Below are 21,203 nucleotides of genomic sequence, written 5' to 3' on the forward strand. Positions count from 1 at the left end.
GGCCGGGAGGCCGGCTGTGCGCGTGACTGTCGCGGGGCTCGCAGTGGGCGGGGTCACGCCGACGCCGGGGCGGGGTTACGCAGCGGGGCGGAGCCGTGCAGGCGTAGTCAGGCGCTGAGCCGGGGGGGGGGGAGCCGGTGCAGGCGGAAGGGTTCTCTGTGCGCCTGCGCGGTGCGTCCCCGGGTTCCATGTCGCGGCGGGCCCTGCGTCGGCTCCGGGGTGAGCAGCGGGGCCAGGAGGAGCCGGGGCTGGGCGAGCTGGGCCTGGACCCGGACCCCGGCTCCGAGACACGGGAGGAGACACGGCCGCCTGTCGTCGCGAAGGGACCCCGCGGGCCGGCCCGCACTGGTGTCAGCAACCGCTTCGAGCTGGTGAGGAAGGGACGGGGCCGAGGGGAGGGCTCTGGTCCTGTGGGGTGGCTGTGGAGGGGTGGCAGTGGGAGGGCAGCTGGAATGGCAGTGGCCGCCTGAGATAGGACAGTAACTGTTGGAAAGGGACCAGTGGCTATGGTAGGGGTGACAGTGGCTGTGGTAGGGGTGACAGTGGCTGTGGCGTGGCTGTGGGAGGGGGAATGGTGGCTGTGGGATGGGACAGCTGGGGTGATAGTGGCTGTTGGGAAGATGGCAGTGGCTGTGGGGGACTGCTGGAGTGGCAGTAGCTGTAGGGGGTAGTGGCTGAGGGTGGGCAGTGACTGAGGGAGGTTTGGAGGAGGGTGGGTGGTGGTGACTGGGGTGACAGTTCTCAGGAGGGACTGATTCAGGGTCAAGAACTGGATTGAGACTGAAGGGCTTGCAGTGATGGGTGACTGGGAGGGCCTAGGTGGGGACATGGTGGTTGATCAGAGGGCTCGAGGAGGCATAAACTGGAGCTGAACTGGGAATGGAACTGGACAGAAGAGCTGCATGCTCTAGTACAGGATGTTGTCAGAGCTGGGCCTCCCTGTCAGGGTAGTCAAATGTGGGAAAACTGGGTTTAGGGGCATCCCTGTTCCCAGCCTAGCAGAATGCTGGTTGGGGTCAGAGAACAGCACAGATGGGTCCTTGGGGGAACAGTGCCTGGTCGCTCCTCTCTGGGTACCTGCTGGGTGGCACACTTTAAATGAAGGGGTTGTCCCCATCTATCTGCTGGAGAAGCCAGTGGGGTGCTGAGCCCTGTGCTGCTTCCATGCCATTTTTCTCTTCCATTTACAGGTTGGATTCCTGTGGAATTCTGTCTCCTGAGTGCAGGAGAGGGCAGAGCACAGCCTCATGCCAGCTATTCCTACAGCTTTCCCATCTCTTTGCACAGATCCTCGCTGATGAGTCTGAGGATGAGCTGCTGCCTGAGGAGGAGCAAGCCTCTGCCTGGCTCAGCAAGCAGAACGGGGCAGGAGGGAAGCAGGAAGGGGCTGTGCCTGAGGACACCAGTGGTGATGGGCAGAGAGATGGGGAGGAGGCAGAGCAGGACCAAACGGTAAGTACGCAGTGAACTACACAGTGATGATGGGGGTCACCATGTGAGTCATGGAGAGAAGGTTTTGTGTCTCCCTGTCTCTGTATGCACTGAGGTGGTGACAGGCAAGTGTGGTGCTCTTCCTTTGTGCCTTGGATTCGTTGGAGGTTGATGATATGGGGAGAAAGCTGGGTACAGACTTTTTAGCAGGGCCTGGTGTGACAGGTCAAGGGGTGATGAGTTTAAACTAAAAGAGGGAGGTTTGGACTAGAGAGAAGGAGGTAATTTTTTTGCACTGAGAGTAGTGAGATCCTGGCCCAGGTTGCATAGAGAGGTGAGAGATGCCTCATCTCTGGAACTACTGCAGGTCAGGTTGTCTTGGGCTCTGAGCATCCTGCTCTAGTTGCACATGTCACTGCTGACTGCAGGGGAGTTGGATTAGATGACTTTCAAGGTCCCTTCTCACCAAACTATTTTGTGATTCTAGGAATTCTATTCCAGAGGCTGAGGGGGTGAGCCTCAGGAATAGGACACGCATTTCTTCCAAACATGATGTGTCCAAACTGTTTTCTTGCCTGATTTTGTGGTCCAGGGCATTGATACAAAAGTGAGATGAGGTTTACCTCTTACACTGCAAATGTTTCACGCTTACTGTGTAAGCCTTTGGTATTTTCTTCTATTTTGTGTCTTAATTTTCTCTTTTCTTAATTTCCTCTTTGTTTCTGAATTTTTACTCAGTGAGAACCTTAAAAAGCTGAAGCTGGTCCTGATATTCAGGTCCTCCTAGCATGTTGATTTCTGTGGGAAATGCTCTTCTCCCCATGGATCTTCCATCCCTGTGGTCCACGGATGTGCTCTGACAGCCCTTTTCTTTTTCCAGCCTGTGATGACTAACAAGTCACGAAGGAAAAAGAAGAAAAGGAAAACCAAGAAGACGTCTGCGGGGGAGGCTCTGGTATGTCTACATTTGCTCTGAGAGTCGGTGACTGCTGATTTCTTCATTGGGGTTTGTGAAGTGACAACTCTGAGGTGGCTGCAGAAAAGATTTTGGGGCAAAACTGCTGGTTTTTGGTGTTGTGCTCATTTAAAACCATGAAGTGGCAGCAGACAGCGATTCTTGGAGCAGCTGGGACTGACACAGCTCTGCTGCAGGCCTGAAATCCTCACAGCAGTGGCTTCCTTCATCTCTGCTACGAGGCCTCGTGTGGGAGGAGGGATGATGTGAGGGATTTTGTATTTCCTTGATACTTTCTCTGCCCTACTTGGGAAGCTCTCCTGGTTCCACAGAGCCACACAGGGTTCTGGCTGCTGGCTGTCTCCCTGTGCTCAGCCATGTACTGTCTCCGTGGTTGGACATCTGATACCCAAGTGCCAACAGGAGCACCTGCTCAGTGTTAGCACCTAAAGCACTGCCAAGTGTCTTCTCCTGTGACCTGCTCTGTCCCCACAGTGAGGACTCAGACCTGGGGAGTACTTCATCCAGTGTCTGTGATTCTTAGGGCTAGAACCCAAGGAACAAGTGATAGGACAAGAGGAAACAGCCTCAAGTTGCCCCAGAGGAGGTTTAGGTTGGATGTGGGGAACAATTTCTTTCCCCAAAAGGTTGTCATCAAGGCTTGGACCAGGCTGCCCAGAGCAGTGGTGGGGTCTCTGTCCCTGGAGGAGTTTCAAAGCTGTGAAGATGTGTTGCTGAGGGACATGGTGTAGAGGTGACCTGGCTGTGCTGGGTTAGTGGTTGGACTCGATGATCTTAAAGATCTTTTTCAACCAGAACAATTCTGTGATTCTATCCCATGGAGATAGGATGGGCTGAGGGACTTGCAGGCACTGGGTGTGATCTCTGCTGGGGTGACTCATTCTCTAATAACTGCTTTGCCTTTTCCTGTCTTTAAGGAAGACAACGGCCTGGAGGACATCGACAGCCTGCTGGAGAAGATTGAGGACACCAATGAGCTATCACAGCAGACCCAGAGCGGAGTAATCCCCGACAGCCGCCCCCTGCTCTACGTAGAGCACAGGTAGTGCTTGCTCCCATCCCAGCTTTAGCCTGGCATGTGACAGGGATATCTATTACCCAAAGGAAAACGATTTTGGAGCCTCCCAGCATGGGCTGGCCATAAATTAAGGGCCTTGCTTGAAAAGGGTTGTGGTAATGGTTGTGCATAGCTCCGTTTCCAGCCACCCCTTAGGTTGGCTTGTGTTGCGTTTGGAGTGACTGGTATTCTCTCCTGCCCAGCCTGGTTTGACTGGATGTCTGGCCTAGACTAACCTCCAGAGGATCTTTCCAGCCTAAACCACCTTGTCACTCTCTTGGAAAACCTCTGCAGAAGTGCTTAGAGCCCTGGCACTATATCAAGGTCTATGATCAAACTGGCCTGGCCAGGTGACAAGCTGCATTCATATCATTTGCTGTGATTAGCCAGCCCCAGTAAAGCCCTCAGAAGAGGACTGAGCAGTGCCAGGAGGTAATTCCACCAGGAAAGCAAGTTAGACTGGTCTGACCTTTCCCTCTTGTCACCATCAACGAAGTGGACCAAGCACCGAGTATGTCTCAGAGCTTGAGAATGAATCTGCCTCAGCCTTGAGATCTCTAACATCTGAACCTGTATCACCCTGGGAAACCCATTTGGAACAGTGTGTCCAGCTTGTTTGGGAACCTTGGGCTGGTGGAGGCCCAGAATCTCCAAATCCCAGCATGGCTTGGGCTAGAAGGGACCTCTGGAGATCATCCAGTCCAATCCCTATGCTAAAGCAGGAGCACCCACAGCAGGTTGTCCAGGTGGGTTTGGAATCTCTCCAGACAAGACTCTACAACTTCTCTGGGCAGCCTGCTCCAGGGCTCCAGCACCCTCACAGTACAGAATTTTTTCCTCATGGTCAGATGGGGGCTCTTGGGTTCCAGTTTGTGCTTGTTGCCCTTTTCTCTGTCGCTGAGCACCACTGAAAAGAGTCTGGCCCCATACTCTTGCCCCTCAGCCTTTAGCTCTCTCTCATTGAGAAGATGCCCTCTCAGACTGCTCTTCTAGCTAAATGACCCCAACTCTCACAGCCTGTCCTTACAGCAGAGAGAGTTACATTTCTGATCACATCTGTAGCCCTAATCTTGCAGCAGGCCAATGCCTTCCCACTCTTCTCTTCAAGCCCTGCTTGGTGGATAGCAGAGAAACCCTCCCAAATACACCTCCCTTCTCTGACTCAGAGGTTAGATCAATAGAACTGTGGCTGTTGACACACTTTGGTACAAGATTTTTGTACTTAAAAAGCATATTTCAGTCCTTGCCATCTCCCATGCAGTGATGGGGGTATGTGTCCCTCAGCAGCAGCTATCTCATGTTCTCCAGGCACACACCTTCCAAATGGAGTTTGTCCTGGGATTATCCCAGGCTGAGAGCCCAGCTCCCCTGGAGAGGGCAGCAGCAGTATTCCCAGCTCCATGCCTTCCTTGGAGCAGAGAACGAAGGAAGCATGATCTGGTCAAATGGGGCTTTCACTGCCTCCTGATAACTTTCTGATCATTTTTAATCTCTTTCTGTGAGCTGTGTCATATCAGGGCAGCTTTGTGTGACAGCTCAGGGCTTGGCCAGAGGCAGTTTTGAGTCACAGAGCACTCAGTGTGCATGGAAAGGACTCAAGTGTGGGACTTTGAGCCGTGTTTAACTGGTGGTAACTTTTCCTTCTTGTTCTTTCTTAGAAACCTGAACCCAGAGAATGAGTTGAAGAGATACTTTGGGGCTCGTGCTGTTCTCGGTGATCAGAGGTTAGTCCAGGATTTAACACCAAACCCTCTCACAGTTGGAGTTGCTGTGTCTGTCCTTCGCTTGGTGTGACTTTCCCAGCCTCCAGTCCCACACCTGGGCACAGAATCCAGGGCTCAAGGTGTCCAACTCATTCATGGCCATCCATTGGAAGAGGAGAGTACTTTTGGTGGTATGTGTGAGGAGAGCAAGACTTCTCCAGGCATTTGCTAGCATTTGCTTTTTCCTCTGCTGATTGCCTCTCTCATTTGCTGTCACACACCCTTCTAAAGTACTTTCTTACAGTAGAGATTTTTAGATTTTTCTTCTTTCTCCCATATTTTGTCTCTTTTGCTGTTCCAAAGTTTCTGATGTGTTAGAGGGGACCCTGAAGAGCTTCTGGGGGGTCTCACACACTTGCTTTCAGGGCCCAGGGAACCCCCCTGCTGCTTATCTGTGAGGCTTCCATGCAGTTAACCCTTACATTGTGGTCAGTGTTACACAGAAAAATCCCAGCATGGGGGGGTGGGTGAAAGGAACCTCTGGAGATCATCTAGTCTAAGCCCCCCTGCTAAAGCAGGGTCACCCAGAATCACAGTGTCCAGCTGGGTTTGGAATCTCTGCAGAGAAGGAGACTCACAGCCTCTCTGGGCAGGCTGGGCCAGTTCATGAGCTGTGTGAAAAAGGTGCATGTAAGAAATGTGTAAGCTCAGAGCAGTGGTGGTGGAAGCAGGATCCTTCTTGGAGAGACTCTGTGGATGAATATTTCGTGCACGTGGGAGAAGCAGCAGTTCCTCACTGAGGAGGCTGAATTCCTCCTACCCTGAACCAATACATTGGTTGGGTTTGTGAGCATGACTTAAGCCAAACCAGTCAACATTGGAGGGCACTGCTGGGAAGGGAGATGAGTCAGAGGGCTATGGGCCTCTCCTAATTGCATCTGGGAAGCTGTTTGAAGCAGCTGAGACCTTAGCAGGAATGAAAACAGGGGAGAGAAGCTATTGAAGTGGAAATGCTGGAGGCACTGGCTGGCTCGGAGTGGGATGGTTCCAAACAAGGCAGAGCCTGAGCGGAGGTATGTTGTGTCTTGAAGGCAAACATGTTGAAGCTCCCTGTGACAGGGCTGCAGCTGGGGGAGAAGATGGGTCTCTCTCTCTTTTTTTTTTTTTTTTTTCTTTTTTTTCTCCTTGAATCATTCTTTTTTTGGCCCATTTCACTCTGTTAGGACACAGGAATGGTGACCTGTGATGGTTATCTCCCCAGGCCCAGGCAGCGGCAGCGGCAGTACGTCCGCAGCACGTGGCTGACAGCCCCCAAGAACACTTGGCCACGCTACAGCAAAACAGGTGAGACCCTCAGTGCCACCTCCTGCAGCACCACCATGTTGGCACAGTCAGCTGATTCTGCCAGCTGGGCTTTCCTGGAGCCTTAGAATCACAGAATCGTTAAGGTTGGAAAAGACCTCTGAGGTCATCAGGTCCAACTGCCAACCTGACGCCACCATGCCCATGTTCTTAACAGCCTGCCTGGGCACCTTGTGTGGATGTTAGCTCTGGAAAGATGAGAAGGGAGTGGAATTTTCTGTGACTTTGTGAAAACTCATTTCCCTTTGGACCCAAGATGGGAATGAGCTTCCTGTGTGCGAACTGTTACAGGATCACAGAATGTTAGGGGTTGGAAGGGACCTCTGAAGGTCATTGAGTCCAACCCCCCTGCCAAAGCAGGACTATAGAATCCAGCACAGGTCACACAGGAACACTTCCAGATGGGTCTTGAAAGTCTCCAGAGAAGGAGACTCCACGACCTCCCTGGGCAGCCTGTTCCAGCCTGTTCCACAGCCAGCTCCGTGACCCTCACAGTGAAGAAGTTCTCCCTCATGTTGAGGTGGGGGGTGGTTGTTGTACTTGATGATCTTAAAGATCTCTTCCAACCAAACCAATTCCATGATTCTATAAGAGTAGAAGCTCCGCTGATGTGCTAGCAGGTTGGTGGCACCCACCTCTCCCCTGCACCCCCCCAGGTATTACCATGCAGCTGCTGGACACCAGGAGAGGGGTTCAGCACTTCACCTTTGAGCACCATCGTGAATACCAGCAAGTGCAGTTCAAGTTCCTGGACGCTGTGGAGTCCATGGACCCCAACAACATTGTGGTACGTTGTAGGACTGGGTGGCCCATGCTGTCACCTCCTGTGTTTCCTGGCAGGGGACATGGGTGATACATCTCAGGGCTTATTTTTCTGCCCTCTCATTCTGAGCCCTGCATCCCCTCTGCGTGGGGTGAGGCTGGGTTGCTTGCTGAGCTCTCCTTTAACCTTATCAATGTGATAAGTGGCCTCCTTGGTGTGAGTGAGGTCCAGGGGCTGGTGGCTGAGCCTCGGTGGCTTTACCCAAGCTTGCCAGGTAGCTGTGAGAAAGAGGAGCCCACCAGAGCTGCCCATTTGGCTGAAAGGAGAGGAATAAAAGCTGCCCTTGTCTCAGCTCTTCAGCTGGGAAAGGAGTATCAATCCATCTTTAACTGGGAAATCTATAAATACACTGTTAGTGTCAGCTCCAGTGTGGATGAAATATGTCTTTTCTTGGTATTTCAGCAAAACAGGCTTTGTGTGGAGGCTCCTCAGGCGTGTCCAAGCTCATTAAGCTGTATGGTAACATTTATAGTTTGGAGCGATAAGCCGCGGGGAAATTGCTCTGCACCCTACTGACCCATAACTGAGGTATTTTTGCTCTGCAAACCTCCTGGCCACGTGAGCTGGGATCCATGCCCTGGAGAAGTTCCTTAAAGAGCCCATTGTCTGCTAAATAAAGTTTGATTTCCTTCTGCTTTTCCACCCTTGGCTCAGGGCCACTGCTCCCTCCAGCTCATCAGTTCTGCCTGCTGACTGTACCCAGTGGCTCCCAGTCAGTCCAAGAGGTCATTCCAGCATGGCAGGGACCAGCCTGGTAGCTGGTGGCCCCAGGACAGCTCAGGCATGGGTTGTGCAGGTTTTCTTCCATGCATCATAGTCTTGATGCTCTGTCCCTCTTTGGTGGGTCTGAATAGAATCATTAAGGTTGGAAAAGATCTATAAGATCAAGTCCAACCATCAGCCCAGCACTGTTAAACTATGTCCCTCAGCACCCCCCCCATCTCCACAGCTTTGAAACACTTCCAGGGATGGTGACTCTACCCTCCTCCCTGGGCAGCCTGGTCAAATGCCTGACCACTTTCAGTAAAGAAGTTTTTCCTAATATCCAACCTAAACCTCTCTTGGTGCAGCATGAGGCCATTTCCCCTCATCCTATCACTGATTACTTGAGAGGTAGAATCACAGAACCAATAGCTTTGAAGATATTAGCATCTCAATGTATTTCAAACCATGCTATGAATCTATGAGTTCCATCAGCTTTAGTCTCCCATTTTCCTGTCAAAGATGAAAATCTAACAGGTAGGTTCAGTGGGTCTGGTTTGATGGTATTCCACCAGCTTTAGTCTTTCACTTTCTTGTCAAAGGTTAAATCTGGGTTTACCAATGCCAGGAGTACTTCAACCAGTTTATGGTGCTAACTACAGTCCCAGTGAACTTGAGCCCAGATCAGCCTTGCTGCTGTGGTTTCACCATGCAAAATGGTTTTTTTTTTTTTGGGTGTCCTGCTCAGTGCCTGTGTTTTCTCCCCTTGACAGTGGATTAAAAGGGTCTTACTGCTGAATTAAGAGCGTGAAGGGCAGCTTTTCCCCATCACAGTGACCCTCAGTGCTCCATCCCTTCCAAAATGGACTAGAAAGGGACTTAAGAGCAAGTAAGGAAGTGGTAAAACATCCAGCAAGGGGCACTGAGGCAAAGGACAGAATAAACACAAAGGCTTTGTATTGTAGGTGGTCACGCTGGCCACCACCCTGCAGATGTGCAACATCTGGAGCTTCTGAAGCTGTATTATTCCACTTTGGGGATAAAAAGGCCACCCAGGACTAAACAGTGGGATTTGAAGCAGCTTCAGTATTTTCATGTTAAGCTTGAGTTTTAGGGGCTTGGCAAAAGTAGCTCATTTAAAATGCAGTGAGTGAATGCAGAGGATGTTCAGGTTAAACTTCTGTTCTGAAGCCTGGAAATAACAAATCCATCTTTAATCCATTAACCATTCCAGAACTGGATCCTGGAATTGGAATAGGTGTGTCCAAATGTCCTCTCATTACTGAGAGGAAGCAAAAACCTCATCAAATGCTCAGAATTGTGAAGGGATGGAGAAATAAACTAGAAATCTTGTTCTGCCTCTGCCTGCATTGTGAATCTTGTGAGCAGCTCTGGGCCCTCACCTTCAAAAGGAGCTGGTGGAGCTAGAAGAGTTGCAGAAGAGGATGGCAGAGATGATCAAAGGCTTGGCATGGCCTCAGCACTGGAAAAGCTGGGCTGACTGGGAGAGAGCTGCCTGGGGGAAGCTGCAATCAAGGGTTTGGGGTGGGGAAAGCTCCCTGCCATCTCCTCTCTTTTAAGCATCTGGGTTGGGGACAGGGCAGAATGTCTGCTCTGACCAGCATGGCTTTTAATAGGCTCATTTCATCCCTAGTTTTGCCTTTCACCTGCAGTGTGACCCTACACTGCCTGATTGCTCTCTGATGGTGTAGGATGGGATTTCTCCTCCTCCAGGCCCAGGACCAGCCCCTTTCTCTTACACAAAGCAGTGATTTGTGCCATCATGTAACCAAACTGCTGCTCTCCTATAGCTGCTGCTCCAGATGAACCCATACCATGTGGACTCCCTCCTGCAGCTCAGCGACGTGTGTCGGATGCAGGAGGACCAGGAGATGGCCCGAGACCTCATAGGTAAGAGCTGAGGTGAGGAGCAGATGCCCTGCTGTGAATTAGTGGAGTTGGTTCATGTTTGGGGTTGTTTTGACAGAGAAGCAAAAAGAAGGGTTTTGACCCCATGCTTGTGACTCAAGGCCAAGTGTTTGTGGCCCAGTGTGATCCTGCAGAGCAGAAGCTTTGCTGGAGAGACCTGAAGAGCCAGACCTGCTTGTGTGGGCCAAAGAACATCAATATTCACCTTCAGAATGAACAGAAGGATAGTCTGGGCATGACAAGATCCCACCTGTAGCTGCTGTCCTGTAGGAGGAGGGTCTGATGTGGTAGCTGCAAAATAGAGCTGTGAGAGGGGCTGCTCCAGAAGCCCAGCAGCTCAGTGGCAACTCCTCCAGACCAGCCTGACTCTCCTTCCACCAGGAGCATGTCAGGCTCTGCCCCTGGCTGCCTGGGGGCAGGAGCATCCCAGAGGATGCTGTTTGGTAACCAGGGCATGTGCTCTCCAGCATGATCAGAGGGGCCGGAGGCAAAGTGAGGACAGGAGCTTGGGCTGCCACATGGAGATAGTTGTGGCAGAGCCAACCTCAATCCCCAACTTCCTCCAGAAGAATCATAGAATCATACAATTGTTTAGGTTGGAAAAGACCCTTAAGATCACCAAGTCTAACCTTTCACCCAGCACCACCAGGTCGCCACTAAAGCATATCTCTGAGCACCACATCTCCATAACTGTAAAACCTCTCCAGGGATGGGGACTCCACCACTGCCTTGGGTAGCCTGGGCCGGCCCTTGACAACTCTCAAGGGGAAGAAATTGTTCCTCATGCCCAACCTAAACATCCCCTGGGGCAACTTGGGGCAGTTTCCTCTTGTCCTGTTGCTTCTTCCTTATGAAACCAACCCCTACCTGGCTCCACTGTCTTTTTCAGAGAGTTGTAGAGAGGCAGAAGGTTTCCCCTCAGCCTCTTCTCCAGGCTGAACAACCCCAGTTCCCATGTGGAAAGAGCTGCTTTTCACAGCCAGAGCGTGATGCCTGCAGAGAAGAACAGGGCTGCTGTCACCATGTACTCTGAAGCAGCTGTATGCCTTGCTAGGCTGTGAACAACCTTATTTCATGGTGCCAGAGTTCTCATTGAATCCCAGTGTGGTGATCAGGATGTGGAAGGGACCTCTGGAGATCACCTAATCCAACCTCCCTGCTAGAGCAGGGTCACCCACAGCATGTTGACCAGGATCGCAATGTCCAGGTGGGTTTGGAATCTCTCTAGAGAAGGAGATTCCACAACCTCTCTGGGCAGCCTGCTTCAGGGCTCCAGCACCCTCACAGCAAGGAATTTTCTCCTGTTCAGATGTTTCTTCTTGGCCTGTCACTGGGCACCACTGACAACAGTCTACCCCCATCCTCTTGCCCCCTACCCTTTAGCTCTTGCTGAGCATTGATCATATTCCCTCTGTGACTGCTGTCCTCTAGGCTAAACAGCCTCAGGCCTCTCAGCCTTTCCTCTTCACAGAGATGCTCCAGGCCCCTCAGTGTCTTCGTAGCCTCTGTTGGACTCTCTCCAGTAATTCCCTGTCTCTCCTGAACTGGGGAGCCCAGAACTGGACTCCCCAGTAGTCCAGATGTGGCCTCACCAGGGCAGTGCAGAGGAGGATCAAATCAGTGTCTGTTCTGTGAGCAGCAGGGCCGTGTGGCTTGCTGGGGTGCTGGTGACATGCTGGGGTGGTGACATGCCCTGACGCTGTCCTCTCTCTCCGCAGAGCGGGCTCTGTACAGCCTGGAGTGTGCTTTCCACCCTGTGTTCAGCCTCACCAGTGGGACCTGCAGGCTGGACTACCGCCGGCCGGAGAACAGGTATGTGGCACACGTCTGCCGGAGAGCCGTCACAGCCTGCCCTGCCCTACTTTGGCCTTGGAGACCCAGATTCACCACCTCTGCTGCTTCACCCATGCTGCTGAAGGACCTTGAATGTCCCTTTCTGTCAGAACAAGCTCAGCAAAGCAACACCAAGGCTGCTGGGATGGGTGACAGGATACCAGCAGCTCTTGGCACTGGGATTTCCTTGCAGAGCATTCCCTTTCCTAAGGGATTTCTTGATGGAGCATTAATTGTTCCTCCCCATCATGTCCTTCTCATGCCAATTCGTACCCAAAATGGCACTTTTTTTTTTTTTTTTGTCACAAAGAGTCCTGGCTGTGCTTGGTCACTGCTGCCTGCCCAGCCTTCATCCCTAGCACTCCTCTTCTTCCTAGCCAAGCTCTTTACGTAACAGCAGCTCTGCAGCTGCAGGAAAGGTGACTTTATTCCGGGGATTTTCCAGTCAGCTGACCCAAGTCATCTCTCCTGAACTGCTGCTGTACCTGGAGCTTGCCCACACCTCCACTACCTGCTCTCTGATGGGCTTTGTGCCATCTGTGACCTGAATGCTTGGCTCTCTCCAAACACCAGTTTGGATGCTAGTCCTGCTCCTGTACACATCGTGTCATTGTCCCCATGCTGCTGGGCAGACTGGGACAAGGCCGGATGCAGATTTTGGGAGTTTCCTCCTTCTTCTTGTCCTGACTTGTCACTTGGTCTTGCAACAGCACAAGGCTGAGGGCCATGGGGAGCAGGGATGGAGCCAACCATGGGCTTATTGTCCCTGTGCTTGCACAAAATGATGACAAAAAGGAAAAATACGGGAACAAGAGGGTCTGTGGCACCCCAGCTGCACCAGGCTTGGTTCTCTAGACCCTTCAGGGAATGAGGAGCTGGATATGACTCTATATCCCCATTCCTGAGTGGCATAAGATTCTTCTCTCCAAGTCTGGCTTTTAAACCCTGCTTGTGTTCCCAATTCAGGGCTTTCTTCCTGGCCCTCTTCAAGCACCTGATGTTCCTGGAGAAGAGAGGCTGTCCCCGGACAGCCTTGGAGTTCTGCAAGTTGATCCTGAGGTGGGTATCACCACTGAGGACTGTGGGATGGGGCAGGATGTCCCAGTCTTAAGGGAACTACAGACTGAACCTAACCTGGTTGGGACAGGAACTCTGGAGTTGTTTTTCTGCTCCTACCCTCAGCAAGGCCTTGTTTCTACTCCTTAGAGATGCAGCATCACAGGCTAGTTTGGGGCACTTGCTTTTATCTGTGGTGCTGCTTTGGAGAGAGGTGGTGGTTGAGGAGGAGTTTAGGCCCTTGGTCTTGCTGGTCCACAGAGCTCAGAGTCTTTGGAGCAAATGTGTGATGGAGTCTGCAACCTGCTTGGTCTGTGGCTGTCATTCCTCCTCCTGGGTGGTAGCAGGGGCCAGCATCCATCTGTGGGATATGGCACCATCAGCCTGGCCTTGGAGGAACGACTGTGTTGCTATTACCTCCACTTGCTGAGTCACAGAGCTCTCTGCATGCCAGTGGGCAACTCTTGTTTCACTTCGAAACGAGGACAGCTTTTGTGACACTGATTTTGTTCCCTCCCTTGTGCTCACCTCCCCCTGAAGCCTGGATCCAGAGAACGACCCTCTCTGCGTGCTGCTGCTGATCGACTTCCTGGCCCTCCGAGCCAGGGAGTACAGCTTCCTGACCCGCATCTTCCAGGAGTGGGAGGTGAGCTGCCCGGCTGACAGGGGACACAGCTGATTCCTGGGGCTCTACCTGCCTGGGCTGGCAGAGCAGAAGGTTTCTGTAGCCAGGTTGAGGCTTTGAGGGTGTCCCAACAGCATTGGGATGACCCATAAAGGTTGAGAGGTTTGTTCTTGTGATCCTGGTACCCTGCAAACAAATGAAGGAGTTGCTTACTCAGTTGTGGAGGCACCGGGTCAGCAGCTGGAGTGTTAGCTTCATCCAGCAAGCAATCCTGTTTGCCCAGGTGCCCAAGAAGGCCAACACTGGAATCCTGGGTTTAGTTTGGAGCCCCTCACTTCAAGAAGGACATTGAGGTGCTGGAGCAGGTCCAGAGAAGGGCAATGAAGCTGGTGAGGTCTTATGAGAAACAGCTGAAGGAACTAGGATTGTTCAGCCTGGAGAAAAGGAGGCTGAGGAGAGACCTTCTGGCTTTCCACAACTCCCTGAAAGAGGGTGGAGGCAGGTGGGGATCAGTCTCTTCTCCCAAGGAACAAGTGACAGGACAAGAGGAAATGTACTCAAATTGCCCCAGGGGGGAGGCTTAAGTTGGAGATAAGGAAAAATTTCTTCTCTTTGAGACTTGTCAAAGCCTGGCCCAGGCCTCCCAAGGCAGTGGTGGAGTCCCCATCTCTGAAGGGGTTTCAAAGCCATAGAGATGTCATGCTGAGAGACATGGTTCAGTGGTGACCTGGTGGCGCTGGCTTAACAGTTGGACTTGATGATCTTAAAGGCCTTTTCCAACCAAACCATTATGTGATTCCATGACTCTGATTCGCCAAGACAGAATCCCCACCCTGTGCATGGCTCAGCTGCATCCAGAGGCTTCTGCAGAGCTTCATTTCCCGCTCAACCTCTCTGATCTTGCAGAGTCACCGGAATTTGTCCCAGCTGCCCAATTTTGCCTTCTCGGTGCCGCTGGCCTATTTTTTCCTGAGCCAGCAGGAAGAACGCCCAGAGCTGGAGCGAAGCCAGGCTCGGGAGAGAGCTGCCCGGCTCATCCAGCTCGCCCTGGTCATGTTCCCAAGCGGTAGGTCTGTCCCCACTGCTATGGCCATCCCTACCAGCAGGTCCATCCCCACCAGCTTTGCTGCTCTTTTCATCTGCCAGAGCAAAGCTGGATCCCAGCTGCAGAGGCAGAGCTTTGCCTGCGGGTTGCAAACAGTGGGAGCTGGAAGCCCTGACTCAGAGGGTGATGTAGGCAGTGGCAGGTACCTGCTTCTGGGGTGACAATGGTGGGATTCAGCCCTTGAAATGAGGGAGCAGCTCCTGCCTCTTCCTTAGAGACAGTCACGGGGGTGTAATTTGGGGGAGGATGAGAACTGGAAGCCTGGAGCAGATAAAAGGCTTCACAGCAGTTTTTCCCAGCACGGAGCCAATGAGTCTCTCCTGGCCTCTGCTCCAAGGCACTGCTCTGCCTTAGCTGAGCTCTCCACAGCCACCCATCCCTCCTCCTTTCATCCCGTTCATGCTGCTGCCCATGAAAGGAGATGCACAGCCCCTCTGGGCCTGGAGGAGGAGGGTGTGCCTTCATCAGCAGGAATAACCAGCTCTGGAACAGAGCTTTGGTTTGTGTTGGCTTGAACCATCTCCCGGCTGCTCGTCACGGTGGCCGAGATAAAGGCCTCGTTCACGTTCAAAGGCTAGCAGCTCAAAGTGCAGAAAATTGCACCTTCTGTCACTGGGAACACAAAAAAGTTTGGGTTTTGTTTGCTCTACATCCATTTCCATCATCCATGTGGAGACCAACATACAGCATCAACCTCTCAGCAGCCTTCTCACCCCTCACCACCGTGCAGATCCTATTCAGTGCCCTTAGGGGTGCTGCATTCCCAAGTTGGAGTTGTCTCCACCTCTCCAGGGTGCTCCTCACTGCACATGATCCCTCTGACTTCCTTCCACAGTCCTGATGCCATTGTTGGATCACTGCAGCGTGCAGCCTGACGCCAGGGTCGCATCCCATTCCTTTTTTGGATTGAATGCTCAGATAAGGTAAGACCTGGAGATGTTGCTGATCAAGAGAGAGGATCAATTTGGCCCTTAGTGGGGATTTTGCTTACTCAGGCAGGTAATGGAGGTAGAAAACTGCCAAGGAGAGCATTTGGCTTTCCGGAGTAGGCTGTTTGATGCTTCCATAATGGATTTCCACAATGGATTCCCACCAGGTACTGCTGACAGACCCACCTCACCTTACCGTGGTGGGTCAGGAGTTCAGGCTGGAGCTTGTTGGGACCTGTAGTAAGGGCGAAGGACGCGTGCGTGCTCTCAGGGCAGGCTGTCTCCTGCCAGTCTGGGTTTCCCTGACACGTGGTTCTCGCCACACAAGTGGCCTCCCCCTCGGGCCATGGCAGCCTTCGCTTTCATCTCCTGCCTCTGCTTAGCCTGGAAATAGATGGAGGCAGAAGAACTGGTGGAGGAGGTAGATGGAAATAGGGAAGCAGGGAGCCTGAGAGTCCTCTCCTTCTCTTCTCATGCTGAAGCACGGTGTGGAGATGAGCCCTTGGCCAGGACCTGCAGGTGAGGAGGAGATTGCCCTGAATAACCACTCTCTCCCATAGCCAGCCCCCTGCCTTGAACCAGCTGACATCCCTCTACGTGGGGAGGACTCATGCCCTGTGGAAGGACCCAGCTGTCATGGCCTGGCTGGAGACCAATGTCCACGAGGTTTTGCGCATGGTAGATACCCAGGACCCATTGGTGGAGGAGTCTGAGCACAAGTGAGTATGGCAGGGCTGAGAGGAAAGGCTTCTGTACTAAGCATGGTGCTAAGACATGGGCATGGAGCAGGATGAGGAGCTCTTGAGAGGAGCTCATGCCTGTTGGGACTTAAAATCACAGAATCATTTTGATTGGAAGAGACCTTGAAGATCGTCAGGTCCAACTATTAACTTAGTGCTGCCAGGTCACCACTAACCTATGTCCCTCAGCACCACATCTCCATGGCTTTGAAACCCCTGCAGGGATTTGGACTCCTCCCCTGCCCTGGACAGCCTGGCCCAGGCCTTGATAACCCTCAAGGGGAAGAAATTGTTCCTCACGTCCAATCTAAACTTCCTCTGGTGCAATTTGATGTGTTTTCATCTTGTCCTGCCACTTGCTCTTTGGGAGAAGAGACTGACCCCCTCCTCCTCCACAGAATCACAGAACCCTAGAATCAAATCATAAGAGTTGTTTTGATTGGATGGGAACTTCTAAAATCAAGTCTCCACAAGACCTGAGGGACCCACAACTGATCTGATGGTGGCTGCTGACACTTAAGGGTCACACCATGGGGCTGGGAAGGCAGGAGCTCTTCCCTATACAGATATTCAAAGAATCCCAGAATGGGATTGGTGGGGGTTGGAAGGGATCTCTGAAGATCATGTAATCCAACACCCTGCTAAAGCAGATTCACCCAGAGCAATTTGCTCAGGATCACAATGTTCAGGCAGGTTTTGCAGTCTCTCCAAACAAGGAGACTCCACAACAGCTCTGGGCAGCCTGCTCCGGGGCTCCAGAACCCTCACACCAAAGAATTTTCTCCTGTTCAGACAGAACCTCCTGGGTTCCAGTTTGTCTGTTGCCCCTTGTCCTGTTGCTGGGCACCACTACTGGGCCCCAGTTTAGTGCCTGGAAACACTTCCCATCTCTGAGAAGCAGAAGAGGAGGGTCTTGTCCTACACCAGAGCTGGTTTGTTCTGCTGACCTGGTGAGAGATCTTTGCAGTGTCCCTGAGCCGTTCTCGCTCATCTGAGGTCAGCAGCTGGCAGGTGACTTTGCTGTCACCAGCTCTGTCCAATACAGCACATCCCCCAGAGCTGGGGATGACACTGAGAGTGCAGCTAGGGAAGCAGGAATATCCATCTGGCTGTGCCAAGGTGTGCTCCAGGCAATCTTCTCTCCCTGTCCCCGCTGCAGGAGGAAGATGCGATACCAGAGTGCACCCAGGAATATCTACCGGCACGTCATCCTCTCTGAGATGAAGGAGGCCACCGCGGCTCTGCCTCTGGTGAGGGGCCCTCATGGGGCACACTGTAAACCCCAACCACCAGCAAGCAGCATCCTCGCCCCGGGTTCTGAGGGTGGCACAGAAGGGGTTGTACATGGGCAGGACAGGCTGCAGTGAGTGCCCAGCTGGTCCCACCAAAACCATGTCTTGGTGTTTGTTGCTATTAGTGACACAGCTTCACCCCTTGTTTTATTCCTCCCTCCCTGCAGGAGGTGACCTCACAGCCAGTGATGGGGTTTGACCCTTTACCTCCTCTGGATTCCATCATTTCCTACACCAGACCAGAAAGGTACCTCCTTCTCCTCCTTCTCCTCCTTCTCCTCCTTCTCCTCCTTCTCCTCCTTCTCCTCCTTCTCCTCCTTCTCCTCCTTCTCCTCCTTCTCCTCCTTCTCCTCCTTCTCCTCCTTCTCCTCCTTCTCCTCCTTCTCCTCCTTCTCCTCCTTCTCCTCCTTCTCCTCCTTCTCCTCCTTCTCCTCCTTCTCCTCCTTCTCCTCCTTCTCCTCCTTCTCCTCCTTCTCCTCCTTCTCCTCCTTCTCCTCCTTCTCCTCCTTCTCCTCCTTCTCCTCCTTCTCCTCCTTCTCCTCCTTCTCCTCCTTCTCCTCCTTCTCCTCCTTCTCCTCCTTCTCCTCCTTCTCCTCCTTCTCCTCCTTCTCCTCCTTCTCCTCCTTCTCCTCCTTCTCCTCCTTCTCCTCCTTCTCCTCCTTCTCCTCCTTCTCCTCCTTCTCCTCCTTCTCCTCCCTCCTTCTCCTCCTTCTCCTCCTTCTCCTCCTTCTCCTCCCTCCTTCTCCTCCTTCTCCTCCTTCTCCTCCTTCTCCTCCTTCTCCTCCTTCTCCTCCTTCTCCTCCTTCTCCTCCTTCTCCTCCTTCTCCTCCTTCTCCTCCTTCTCCTCCTTCTCCTCCTTCCTCCTCCTTCCTCCTCCTTCTCCTCCTTTCTCCTCCTTCTCCTCCTTCTCCTCCTTCTCCTCCTTCTCCTCCTTCTCCTCCTTCTCTTCCTTCTCTTCCTTCTCCTCCTTCTCCTCCTTCTCCTCCTTCTCCTCCTTCTCCTCCTTCTCCTCCTCTCCTCCTTCTCCTCCTTCTCCTCCTTCTCCTCCTTCTCCTCCTTCTCCTCCTTCTCCTCCTTCTCCTCCTTCTCCTCCTTCTCCTCCTTCTCCTCCTTCTCCTCCTTCTCCTCCTTCTCCTCCTTCTCCTCCTTCTCCTCCTTCTCCTCCTTCTCCTCCTTCTCCTCCTTCTCCTCCTTCTCCTCCTTCTCCTCCTTCTCCTCCTTCTCCTCCTTCTCCTCCTTCTCCTCCTTCTCCTCCTTCTCCTCCTTCTCCTCCTTCTCCTCCTTCTCCTCCTTCTCCTCCTTCTCCTCCTTCTCCTCCTTCTCCTCCTTCTCCTCCTTCTCCTCCTTCTCCTCCTTCTCCTCCTTCTCCTCCTTCTCCTCCTTCTCCTCCTTCTCCTCCTTCTCCTCCTTCTCCTCCTTCTCCTCCTTCTCCTCCTCCTTCTCCTCCTTCTCCTCCTTCTCCTCCTTCTCCTCCTTCTCCTCCTTCTCCTCCTTCTCCTCCTTCTCCTCCTTCTCCTCCTTCTCCTCCTTCTCCTCCTTCCCTCCTTCTCCTCCTTCTCCTCCTTCTCCTCCTTCTCCTCCTTCTCCTCCTTCTCCTCCTTCTCCTCCTTCTCCTCCTTCTCCTCCTTCTCCTCCTTCTCCTCCTTCTCCTCCTTCTCCTCCTTCTCCTCCTTCTCCTCCTTCTCCCCTTCTCCTCCTTCTCCTCCTTCTCCTCCTTCTCCTCCTTCTCCTCCTTCTCCTCCTTCTCCTCCTTCTCCTCCTTCTCCTCCTTCTCCTCCTTCTCCTCCTTCTCCTCCTCCTCCTCCTTCTCCTCCTTCTCCTCCTCCTCCTCCTTCTCCTCCTTCTCCTCCTTCTCCTTCTCCTCCTTCTCCTCCTTCTCCTTCTCCTCCTTCTCCTCCTTCTCCTTCTCCTCCTCTCCTCCTTCTCCTCCTTCTCCTCCTTCTTCTCCTTCTCCTCCTTCTCCTCCTTCTCCTCCTTCTCCTCCTTCTCCTCCTTCTCCTCCTTCTCCTCCTTCTCCTCCTTCTCCTCCTTCTCCTCCTTCCACAGCTAGTGCATTCCCAGCACACCCTCAGCCCCAGGCCTGGCTGCCCTTGGGCACTTGGTGCTGCCATCCTCTTCCATGTAGGAGCAAGATCCACCCAGCTTGTGGTGCTACCAAGAGGCAGGACTGGTTCTGCCACATCCCATGGTGGTCACCATTGGAGGTGGTGGCTTTTGACAGCCTTTGAGGCCACTGGGAAACTTGGGCTGCTGTTTAACTGGGGTGGTTTGGGGTAAGCACGCATTGAGTGCAGGCAGATGTAAGGTGGAAACAAAGTCCACACATTTTCATGTGGTAACCCACCTCAGACCCAGCCTGGCAGCACTTTTACTGACAGTTTTGCCCAGAGTTCAGCTGCTTGGCGTGGGAAACCCCCACAAACCCCCATCCCTGGATCAGGGATGGCTGTGGAGCAGCCACGCAATGCTCTGGTCAGCAGCGTGGCTCTCTCCACACTGCTTCAGGTCCAGTTCAAAGCCACCATTGAAACACACTGTGCCTTTTGTGTTTCAGAACAAACCAAGCCTCCTATGAAAGCACTTTATCTCTCTTCTTCCGCTCCCTGTTGCCAAACTTTAACCTGCAGGTAGGTGTGGGCAGAGCAGAGCTCGATGCCGCTGCCGAAGCTTCCGCTGCACTGGGAGCGGCTCCTGGCACCGGTAGTGCCTGAACAGCAGCTTGTGGAGCAGCTCCATGTGTCTTTGGCAGCAGCTTTGTCTCTCCAGCTCTGTTCTCTTGCAGGGGGATGTCAGGCATGACGGGGACAACGAGGCTGGAGCAGGACAAGAGCTCAATCAGGGGGTGAACAGGCTGATGGCGGCCATGCGGGACATGCTGGCCAACATCCAGTTCCAGGAACCCCCCCAAGATGACAATCCTGAAGGCGACGGAGACTGGGACTGACCTGAGAATGCATTACATCCCCCCCCGCCCCCAAACTCTCTGTAACTACCCCCCGTCCAATAAAGCCATGCAAACCTCGTGCTGTGGGGATGGGCTTTGTTCAGGGCTGTGAGGCTGACACTGACAGCACCTTCCCAGTCCCTCAGGAGTGGTGAGGACAGTCTGAACCTGGCAGAACTAATCTACAGCAGCTGTCCCTCAGCCCCACGTCAGCCTCGGCCCCTTCTGGCCTCCTCCAAGAACATTTTAAACCCTCTTTCCCAGCTTTTAACGGACAGAGGGGCTTTTTCCTTTCCCTGACCCATTCATCAATCTAAAACCTCCCAGCCCCACATGCTGGTTTTTTTCCTTCCGAGCCCTCTGTGCTTCCCCCACCCTGGACCCCTCATCTTGCTGACAGCATCCCCACTCCAATGCCACCTCTTAAGGGCTTCTGCTGAGGAACTGCATCTCTCAAATTGTGCAGCAGCCGTTTCATCCTGCTGGGAGCTGCCAAAAACTCCATGCACACCTCCCCCCCCTCACCTTTGTTTTCTCCCTTGTAGAGCCAGGAATGAGGTCAGCAGCTTTCCAACCTTGCTGCCCAGAAAGCTTTTTCTTTTTTTTTCTGCTGTGTAATGGTGTGTTTGTGGATTTAATGCTGAGCAAGGATGCTGGGAATAAAGCCCTGGGGATGAGGCTGGAGCAGGTTGGCAG

At 52.9% G+C, this 21,203-nt stretch overlaps 1 protein-coding gene across 1 annotated transcript; it reads left to right on the forward strand.

The window, feature by feature from the left end:
• The first annotated feature begins 188 nt into the window (after positions 1 to 188).
• On the forward strand, positions 189 to 20,554 carry TCF25 (transcription factor 25). Its single transcript, XM_054389537.1, has 18 exons — positions 189 to 371; positions 1,288 to 1,452; positions 2,312 to 2,386; positions 3,325 to 3,449; positions 5,123 to 5,188; positions 6,429 to 6,511; positions 7,186 to 7,316; positions 9,866 to 9,965; positions 11,702 to 11,795; positions 12,783 to 12,875; positions 13,413 to 13,518; positions 14,404 to 14,563; positions 15,438 to 15,525; positions 16,092 to 16,250; positions 17,431 to 17,521; positions 17,731 to 17,810; positions 20,118 to 20,190; positions 20,346 to 20,554. Exons 1-18 carry the CDS (start codon positions 189 to 191, stop codon positions 20,505 to 20,507), a joined length of 2,034 nt encoding a protein of 677 aa, XP_054245512.1. The 3' UTR covers positions 20,508 to 20,554.
• The last annotated feature ends 649 nt before the right edge of the window (positions 20,555 to 21,203 follow it).

Source organism: Indicator indicator, chromosome 19 (genome assembly GCF_027791375.1).
Source record: "Indicator indicator isolate 239-I01 chromosome 19, UM_Iind_1.1, whole genome shotgun sequence".
NCBI classification, from domain to species: domain Eukaryota; kingdom Metazoa; phylum Chordata; class Aves; order Piciformes; family Indicatoridae; genus Indicator; species Indicator indicator.

What these genes read in the sequence shown, in the direction of transcription:
- TCF25 (XM_054389537.1), top strand. Translation starts at nt 189, where the DNA reads ATGTCGCGGCGGGCCCTGCGTCGGCTCCGGGGTGAGCAGCGGGGCCAG. An exon ending in GCCACGCTACAGCAAAACAG is followed by an intron (nt 6,512 to 7,185) that starts GTGAGACCCTCA and finishes GCACCCCCCCAG; the next exon opens with GTATTACCATGCAGCTGCTG. An exon ending in TTCTGCAAGTTGATCCTGAG is followed by an intron (nt 12,876 to 13,412) that starts GTGGGTATCACC and finishes CTCCCCCTGAAG; the next exon opens with CCTGGATCCAGAGAACGACC.